Here is a 10,606-nt window from a genome sequence, read left to right on the forward strand (position 1 = left end):
CGAATGCGTTTTTTCAGACCAGAATGAGAGAAGAAGACATTCCGCTGACAGCGGTCAAGACGCCATGGGGACTTATGGAATGGGTGGTAATGCCGATGGGACTGACGAATGCGCCAGCTACTCACCAGGCTAGGCTTGAGGAAGCGTTAGGCGATCTCGTCAACGACATCTGCGTGGTGTACCTTGACGACATTGTCATCTTTTCGAACTTGTTTGAAGAACACGAAACACACGTGCGCGCGGTCCTCCGTAAACTTCGTCAAGCCAACCTCTACTGCAGCCCGAAGAAGACGAAGCTTTTCTGGGGTCGTGTGAAGTTTTTGGGCCATTGGATCTCAGCCAATGGAATCGAAGCTGATGACAACAAAATAGCTGATATCCAATCCTGGCCGTTGCCGCAGTCAGCCAAGGGGGTAAAACGGTTTCTTGGTACTGTGCAATGGATGAAGAAATTTATCTGGGGCCTGCAACGCTATGTCGGCACGCTCACACCTTTGACAAGTTCAAAACTTGACAATAAAGCTTTTAAATGGGGCCCTAGAGAAGAGAAGGCTTTCCAGAATATCAAGCGCATCATGACAACACTCCCTTGTTTAAAGAATGTCGATTACGAATCCGACGACCCGCTCTGGCTTTTCACGGACGCGAGCGGTTCGGGACTCGGAGCGGCTTTGTTTCAAGGCAAAGACTGGAAGATCGCTTCCCCGATTGCTTACGAGTCGCACCAGATGACACCGGCGGAGCGCAATTATCCAGTCCATGAGCAAGAATTGTTAGCTGTCGTACATGCACTCCAAAAGTGGCGAATGCTACTTCTTGGAATGAAGATCAACGTGATGTCAGATCATCATTCTCTAGTTCACCTTCCCCGACAACGCACGCTGAGTAAGAGACAAGCGCGCTGGTCTGAACTCTTGGCGGACTTCGACCTCAATTTTAACTACATTCGGGGCAAAGACAACTCTGTTGCCGACGCCCTCTCCAGGAAGGATCTTCCCGACGACGAACCTTTCACAGAGGAAGTGACTTGGGTGGCCGCATTAACGGAGCTTGGTTTGTCAATTGCACCTTCCCTCAGAGAGGCCATTCTGACCGGTTACGCACATGACCAATTTTGCATCGCCTTACGTGATGCTCTTCCTCTCCGGACAGATTGCGTGGAAGAGAATGGTCTCCTTTTCATCGATGGACGACTGGTCATCCCAGCAAACTTCAAATTACGCCGATCACTCATTGATGAAGCGCACCTGCGCCTTGGCCACCTCGGATTTCTCAAAACGACCGCCGAACTCCGGCGGGATTTTTTCTGGCCACGGATGTCCACCGACATACGACAAATTCTCGAGCGCTGTGATACTTGTCAACGCACCAAGGCTCCCACTACAGCACCGGCGGGAAAAATGCTCACTCCCTCTTTCCCTCGTCAACCGCTGACAGACATTGCGATTGATTTCGTGGGACCGTTGCGCAAGGCGTCCCACTATGATATGCTTCTCACGTGTACTTGCCGATTGTCCGGATTCATTCAAATTATTCCGGTTCTCCAAACAGACACGACTGAAAAGACAGCGAGCCAATTCTTCAATGGGTGGATCGCCCGATTTGGCCCACCTGCCTCCATCATCAGTGACCGTGATAAGACCTGGACATCACGGTTCTGGAAGTCTCTTATGTCCCGGTTGAACATTAAATTTCATATGTCGACATCCTTCCACCCGCAAGCTGACGGCCGTAGCGAGCGTTCCAACAAGACAGTAGGTCAGATCCTGTGGTCTTTCACCTCCAAACGCCAGACGAAATGGCTAGAAGCCTTACCTGCTGTAGAATACGCCATCAATTCGGCAATGAACGTCGCTACGGGGATCAGCCCCTTTGAGCTTCTCTACGGACGTAAGCCCTCGCTTTTTCCCTCCCGACCCCAACCTCTGAGCAACACACCTCCGGACCTCCCGGCCCTCGATAAATGGATTAAACTTCGTGAAGGTGCTTGGGCCGAGGCCCGTGATGTGCTCTGTGCCAGCCGGGTCCGACAGGCCATTCAGCACAACAAGAAACACACAAATCCTCCTCCTTTGACAATTGGTACACCGGTACTACTGAATTCGGCCGACTGGCGCGGTAAACATCAAACTGGCGTCGACAAACTGAAAGATCGATTTGAGGGCCCATACACGGTCACCAAAGTTTTGAACTACGGCCAAACTGTGACACTAGCTCTACCTGCTGGAGGCAAACGCCATCCGACATTCCACATTTCAAAAATCAAACCCCTCCGTGGCGAATCGGATACCACTTCGGACGCTGTCTCGACGCTCTCTGATCACTCTCGACATTCATCCTCAAGGTCTTATAGGGGGGGAGACTGTGAAGCCCCCTTCGAGAGCTCACAAGCGGAGATTACATAAGCCACCCAACAGTCTCTTAAGCTCGGTTCCCCCGCGCCCTCCTAGCTCAGCAGAGAGAAACTGATACATCTCTCCTGGGCTAGGTGAGCATATTCCTTTCATCATTTCATTATCCTAGTTGTATGTACAGAGAGAAACTGATACATCTCTCCTGGGCTAGTTCTATCTGCAATACAAGAGTGGTTCATAGAAACCTTTTAGGCCTCGTGCCTCGTGCCAGCCCAGTTAGTGAAGAGTCCCTTGAGGACTCTTACATAGATGCCTTTAGCTTAGGCCAATCCGGTGGGTCGTAGCCTTCCAAAGTCTCCAGTACGTCGAGCAAACTGTCGTCCACAAAAAAGAATAACTGCTCGGCCATGTCCCAGCCAGACGCTTTATCCAAGCGTGCGGCAACCTGATATTGACTAAGAAACCGCACCACGTTGGTGCCATCGAACTTCAGACTCTTGCCATGCGGCGGCTTGATCTTGACGGATTCGACGACGCTGGGTTCGGCCATGATGCTTCGGTGGATCTTCAGACTGAAAAACGAAAACGGCGAATGGGGTGCGGCTCACAGCGTGGCAGGTAATGCTTTCGACGTGTGTAGAGATGCCCGGAGGTGCTACTATGGAGGGGACTTACTTTTGTCTCTCCTATGCCCCGCGGCTGACATCCTACAACAACAAAGAAATAAAATTATTCCGGTCTTGATCCTGAAACGAGGAAACTGGACCAGTTTCAGATGATTCTCAAATCGCCCCAAAAGAAAAGCTCGAAAGAATCCAGCCTAAGCCCGCCAGTGCGTCTTGAAATCCTGAGGCGAGACTGTAAATCTTGAGGTCGCTGGTTCGATCCCGGCTCGGGGGACCAAATATGGACTCCGGCCGTGCCAGGCGGAGGCAGTCGGGTGAGGGGAAAGTGCTCGAGTGCTGCCCTCGTTGGTGGTCCTGCGAAAAGTATTGAGAATAGTCAAACAGAAAAGTGATAGCGGTTGGGGGGGGGGAAGGGATTTGTATGAGAGGGAACGAGGGGGTGGAATACCCTCGGCGGTTTGGTTGGGTAAGAAGCTCATCAGAAGAAGGAAAGAAAATGGAGGGAAGGCCGGCGCGTTTGTCGGACTATCAGAGGGTGATCAGATGAAGAAAAACTCAGAGACTCGGGATCTTCACGATCCGGATCAATAAACTCAGAACTCAAAAATATGATGATATTCCTCGTCGTCCAGAGGTGGATACCATGCGGATCCTCCCTCCAAGTTCGGCTGAACTTGGATTCAGGCCCGCAACATGCCGCGCGACGAGCCCTCGTGCCCGCTTAAAATTAGTTTAATATGGTTGAGCATATTTTTGTCAGGGTCTTAACACCAAGAAAATACCAAATTAGTGATATCTGGCAACCAATCATATTGTAGCTGCTACATTTGGGGGTTTTGCGGTCATTCAAAGTACAGAATGAATCTTTGAGGGGATTCTATCATTTTGGTACCAATGTCATGGAATAACTACAACGCTGCGCTGAGATATAGTGGCAGAAACACCAAGAAAATACCAAATTAGTGATATTTGTCAACAGATCACATTGTGGCTGATAAGTTTGGGGTTTCTGTGGTCATTCAAGGTACAAGATGTATTTTTGAGGTCATGTGATTATTTTGGTACCAATATCATGGAAAAAATCCCACGCTGCGCTGAGATATAGTGGCAGAAACACCAAGAAATTACCAAATTAGTAATATTTGACAGCTGATCACATTGTGCTACATTTGGGGGTTTTGTGGTCATTCAAGGTACACAATGAATCTTTGAGGGCATTTGATCATTTTGGTACCAATATCATGGAAGAACTCCCACGCTGCGCTGAGATATAGTGGGAGCAACACCAAGAAACTACCAAATTAGTGATATTTGGCAACTGATCACATTGTGGCTGCTACATTTGGGGGTTTTGTGGTCATTCAAGGTACTCAATGAATCTTCAGGAGCAGTTGATCATTTTGGTAACAATATCATGGAAGAACTCCCACGCTGCGCTGATATATAGTGGCAGAAACACCAAGAAACTGCCAAATTAGTGATATTTGGCAACTGATCACATTGTAGCTGCTACATTTGGGGGTTTTGTGGTCATTCAAGGTACAAAATGAATCTTCAGGGGCATTTGATCATTTTGATACCAGTATCATTGAAGAACTCCCACGCTTCCCTGAGATATAGTGGCAGAAGCACCAAGAAACTACCAAATTAGTGATATTTGGCAACTGATCACATTGTAGCTGCTACATTTGGGAGTTTTGTGGTCATGCAAGGTACACAATGAATCTTTGAGGGCATTTGATCATTTTGATAGCAATATCATGGAAGAACTCCCAAGCTGCGCTGAGATATATTGGCAGAAACACCAAGAAACTACCGATTAGTGATATTTGGCAACTTATCACATTGTGGCTGCTACATTTGGGGGTTTTGTGGTCATTCAAGGTACGCAATGAATCTTTGGGGGCATTTGATCATTCTGGTACCAATATCATGGAAGAAATCCCACGCTGCGCTGATATATAGTGGCAGAAACACCAACACTGCAAAAAAAACTGTGTCAACTGTGAGCAGTTGACATGGGGTAACTCTGAGGAAGCTTGTGGTGTTACACCAGCCTTACTCAAGGTTTGACTCAACCCAAGCTTTAATGCACAGTCACTGTGCACCTTGCACAGTGACTGTGCCAACAAAGACACTTGTGCACTCAGGTGGAGTTACAATGGCAGCTTGGCTTGAGTATCCTGCATGTCAACTGAAAGCAGTTGACCAAGTTTTTTTTGCAGTGCAATAAACAACCAAATTAGTGATATTATAATTTGGCAACCAATCACATTGTAGCCGGTACATTTGGGGGTTTTGTGGTCATTCAAGGTACAAACTGAATCTTTTAGGGCATTTGATTATTTTGGTACCCCCAGGCCAACAACGCCGCCTCGGATTGATCACCAACAGTGTCAGCCTTAGAGATACAACAAGTATCCTAAAGTCTGCAAAAACTAGTAAACTATTTACAAATCCTGAAATATTATTGAATATTCAGAATCCTCGTGTTAAATTAAGGGGGGTCACCCACTCAAAGTAACCCCTCATTCCTACTCCTTCATACATTTTTTTCATATATGTACATATAGCCATAAAGCGCTCCAAAGAGCAGGAAAACTACATAAAAAATCTTTACATAAATTAAAATACATAAAATTATATTAATTAGTAAAGTACCTTTCCCCTGTGAAACAGGAACCACGGGTGAAAGTAACACTTAGTACAAATTGATATTACACTTCATATTAAGCTATTTCACATGACAATTGGTTATACAAATGTCACGTGTGGGAGTAAGGGAAGTTGTGTAATATCCAAGTATATTAAAGTCTCAGGTTTGTAGAAAAAAAATTCAAGGGTTCCCCCTACATTTTGCCAAAATACAAAAAAAAATGTCAGAGGTTCCCCTCTTTACAAAACATTGACCGCACAAGCCGCAATCACCATACAAATAGACAAATTACAAAAAAAAAAAAACACCAATTCAATAATCCCACTCCCAAAAATGCCGCACCCAGCCACCCAGCACAGCAAGCTGACGCACCGTGGCCCAACGCCCATCCCTGTCTAGCAGGGTTAAAAAGCGTTGGGAAGAGGACTCCCAGCCCGAAAGCACAGGGGAGCCCCCGAATATCCCCCGCCGGACTGCGCAAATGCTACAGCGGACGGGGGTGAGACGACCCTTCAGCTGGAAAACACAGCCTTCGAGTCGTCTGGGGAAGCAAGTCCTGTCCCGGCTCTCCTTATATAGTGCACCCAGCTGCCTCGGACCCGACATGTCGCCCACAATCACAACGCCATTCCATCCCCATGCCGCAACCGTCGCAACCTGCCTCCTCCTGCTCGAACAATCACCCCCCTGACCGCACGTCGACGAAAAATCAAACCCTGCGCCCCCCACCACGGCAACCCAAAACCAGTTCCCAAACGGAATGATTACACCCAAAAATCGCACTCCGCCTCGCTACTCCCCTCGCTACGCCTCGCCAACCACCCTGATTCCCATTGGTCTGAGCCATCGAAACCGGCAACGGGCTTAACCAGCGCCCTACCGCCTAAAAGCCTCGAATTTCCACTCTGAAGTCTCTACAACCGCCAAACCCATTGTCAGACTAACCCTCCCGGCAATCGACCTGTCGACCCGTCCTGCACCAAACCCTGAACTGTATCATCCAGTCCTATCATACAGGCATCAATGACCAGCCTAACCAAGCACATACAACCACATCTTCCATTCTCACAATCGGTAAATTCCAATTCAACCTCGCCAACGGCCCTGATTCCCACCGGTCCTAACCATCGAAACCAGCAATAGGCTTGACCAGCTCCTACCCACTAAACCGTTGATTATCAGCTGTATTCGACCCTGAAACCGCCAAGCCCACCGTCAGACTAAGCCTCTCGCCCACTGATTCACTCGACCCGCCCTGCACTGAGCCCTTAGTCGTTTCATCCAGTCCTACCCTACTGCCACCAACGACCCGCCTAGCCCAGCCAATTCAAACCCTTCCTCCACTTTCACAAATGAGACATTTCAATTGAAGCAGCCACAACCATCCCAGGCCATCATGCCATCGTGCTCATAGGCCGACCACCTAACGACTACCCCCATGCTAACCCACATATAAATATCATCCCCTCGCGCCGTCTCCATTACCTTCACTTCCCACAAGCAACACAATTCAAGTGCCAGACCACCCCTTTTCCAATTTCTTCACCTTCACCGTCAAGCCTAAGCCCAACACCACCAAATCATCTGAGCCCCTGATCATCCCGTCCAACCCAACTCAGCCCGACCACCCGTTAGCACAAACATCATCCTAACTCAACACTTGCCTTAGACCGACTGAATAAATCCAAACTTAAAATATGACTTTGTTGAGAGCCCCAAATCACCCTGCGACGTTCTCCTCGCACTTCCAACCCTTATCTAGTGTGAGCCATACCATCTCCCCCTTGCAAGACCCTAGCTGATTTCACCTTACAAAACCCATAGTCCACCGCGGAATCCGTACGTGCAAATCAATACGGTTTCGTCAAAACTCCTAGCTTTTTCCAATGCGGCGGCGTCGGGAACGATAAGAGGGAGAACTTTCAAGTCGAATTGTCAACCAATACCGCACTCAATAACGTACTCGAGACTGGTTCCATTTATTCAATTTCTGGTAAAATGATAGCGATGAATGACGGGTCAGCCCCGTTGTTGACGTATTCACACGACGTTGTAACCCGAGTCGGATTCGTTGGGGAAGACCAACCAGACTTCGTCAACAAGACCGTCGTCACTGGCCTCGGGATGATCACTCACCGACAAGAAGTTGTCGCCGAGTCAGCCGACACAGCTATATCACTCGAAGTTACTGTGGCTCACTCCGACTGGGACGCCGAAGTGAGTTGTTTGACCTTCATTCAATTCACAATGCTGACACCCGGCCTGGAGGCTCGATGCATAAAAAAATTCAACATCAAGTATATAGTCCCCGGAACGAAGAACCTCATCAAGACTCATACGCTTTACGTCGTCGGACGCGAGGTAAACATTTATGGACGCCTTGTTGACTTCGACATGGAGTTAGACACCGCCGTCGTCGTCGTAAGTGCTCCGTCAACACAACAATCAGCCCTTTTACTCATTCCCTTGCAGGTTCACCACGTCAGTGTCACCAACGGCCATCAGATTGGTAAAACCGCGGGCTTTGGAATCAACAACACGCCCACGGGAGGTGCTGTCCAATTGTCAGTCCCTCTTAAACAAACTGTGTTTTCCTGTACTGAAGCAAGGACTCAGAACGAAGTTCAGCCCCAAGAAATTGACCGCCTCACCATCGGCGTCAACCTCCAAACCTATCAAACCACCAACAGAGTTACCGAACACTAAGGTGACGCCCCGCACCGCAAGAAACACGGCGCCCATCCCTGTCACCCCATTATCAGGCAAGGGCAAAGAGAAAGCAGATGAGTATTCCGACCTTGACGAGGAAGACGAGGCTGAAGACGATTCGTCGGACGATACCAATGATGAACCATCTCCGCCCCCTCCCGCGAAATCCAAGCGGGGACGCCCAAGAAAAGCCGTCCTCCAAGAAGCCGCCAAACACCTCAAGAAATGTTAAGCCCGTACCGTCGAATGCTTGTACTATACCATTGGACACCCGCCGGCGGCGGGCCATCATCTTAACTTTTCAGCTTTCCACAATGTATCTTTGATTACGCGCAAAGTGGGCCTAACATTCTGCTTTGCCAATCTTAACCGCCTGTTTTCATTTCCATTTCTCGCGACCGAACACCCACTTAGCCCCTTCCAATTTGATCCACCTTTTGTACAATGATTGTACTAATCATAACAAATTTACCAACGACATGCCTCCATTTAAAATTCTTGTAAATAATTCATGAACTGTATCCATCCTACATGGGAAATTGCAATCCGCGCTCTGGCCAAGTTAAACTTCTCCGTTGCCTGAATGTATGCGCCTCCAGGCCCAAACCCGGGGCTGTCAGCAAAAAGCGTTGACATGCGCAGTACGCTAAGCACTTAAGTCTATGCCGGCGATCAACAATTCATTATGTAGACCGTGAACTTGTTTTAAGCTGGTAGCTGTTGTCTTAACATCAAACAAGACTCGCGCCCAATCCCCATACGGATACCGCCCGAGCCAGAATACAAGATCAGTAGCCAAGTTTCTTTAAATTAAACGGCCATCAATGCCAACGAAAGGCAGTTTGTTCTAAGAAATCAAAACGCAATGCTAGACCCGTGTTAGACCACTTGATTATGTTAGCATACGTTTTTTCCGCTGGCGAGACAACTTCTCGACGAACCATACGCTAGCTTGAATGGACCACGATCCTAACCAAGATTGCATGAATCTAAGTACGCCCGGACACTTAGTGTCTAACCGCCCAAGCTCGTTTGAATTGCCCGGTCCTGTAGGTCTTTGCTTAAATCAGTCAATTGGCGCAAGCATAACAATTCGTGTTTAAACTACCTTCATCTTGGTGGGCCGAGGAACAATCACTAATGTAACCCTTAACACTTTAGGACCGGCCTACCATGGCATTGGCATGAATCGCCGAGCTATCTAACTATCAATGCCGGCAAGATTTGAGTGTGCTCATCCGCCTTAATCACTAATTTACTAAGGCAACGCACAACACTCACGAGCTAATTGATTCCGAATACTAAATTGAAGGATAGGTGAGATAAGCTTTAACCCAGTCTCTCAGCCGAAGTCATATCCCCGTCTTGGCGCCACTGAGCCAAGTAACTTTGTCTACGCTTTGCCCGGCAAATCCCAGACCTTGCAGCACTGCGCGAGCCCACGCCCAACCGTCAACTCCCATCAGCTTCAACGGTTTTTGATTACACGACCCGGCTTCATCAACCAGTACCCACAGCACCCTGCTGACAAAGATTAAACCCAGCAATCAAACACTCACGATAACCTCCAACTTGACCTCTCCGCCGAAGGCACCTCACGCCTTTGTCTACACGGAACTAAGGACAAACTGGTGCGGAGGCTGACAAGTGAGACCAAGGTTGTCAGTCAGATGTTAGCTGTGATGTCAGCTGTCATAAAACTCGCTCAATCCTCAGGCTAACGCATCTCAACCCATTTGATTTATTCGTCAGACATCAAACTTGACACACGAATCCGGTCAATCCGCAGTCGGTCCAGTTATCAAGGACATTATAAATCGAAAATTTAGGGGCGTAAATTCCTTACCCGTAACACGTATTGCTAGCGTGATCACGTAGGTCTCATCATCTCCAAATTTGTTTGAATAAAAAAACTCATGTGCTGTGACTGTTCGCCCCTCAATGTATGGAACCTTAACCTATACAGTTTGCACTATAGCCTCCAATACTGAGCGCGCGCCCGTCGTCAATATTGCATCTGTGGCCACGTCCCCCACTCGTCCAATCAATCAAACCGCCGCAAGATGATTGAGACGAAGGGAAGGGTGACGAACAGCACTTCTCCAGATTGGGAGGAATCTTTACGTCACGTTTCATCTTACAGTGTTCCCCATCACCTTGGGCCATGCAACAAGAAATGTCTTGGCTGCTCCGCGCTTCATTGGGATGTGGAAGCCGCGATCGTCGACCGCGGAAAACCAAAGGAATTCTACACGATGTGT

General features: G+C 48.3%; 1 protein-coding gene across 1 annotated transcript; it reads left to right on the forward strand.

The window, feature by feature from the left end:
* Positions 1–6,274: 6,274 nt before the first annotated feature.
* Positions 6,275–9,573, forward strand: PtA15_7A791 (uncharacterized protein; the record flags this gene model as incomplete). The annotated part of the gene is made up of 6 exons (XM_053171435.1): positions 6,275–6,383; positions 6,509–6,629; positions 6,909–7,040; positions 7,138–7,266; positions 8,253–8,465; positions 9,507–9,573. The coding sequence occupies 6 exons, from the start codon at positions 6,275–6,277 to the stop codon at positions 9,571–9,573; spliced, it is 771 nt and encodes a 256-aa protein (XP_053022617.1).
* Between the last annotated feature and the right edge of the window lie 1,033 nt (positions 9,574–10,606).

This window comes from Puccinia triticina, chromosome 7A, assembly GCF_026914185.1.
Source record: "Puccinia triticina chromosome 7A, complete sequence".
In the NCBI taxonomy this organism is placed as follows: Eukaryota; Fungi; Basidiomycota; class Pucciniomycetes; order Pucciniales; family Pucciniaceae; genus Puccinia; species Puccinia triticina.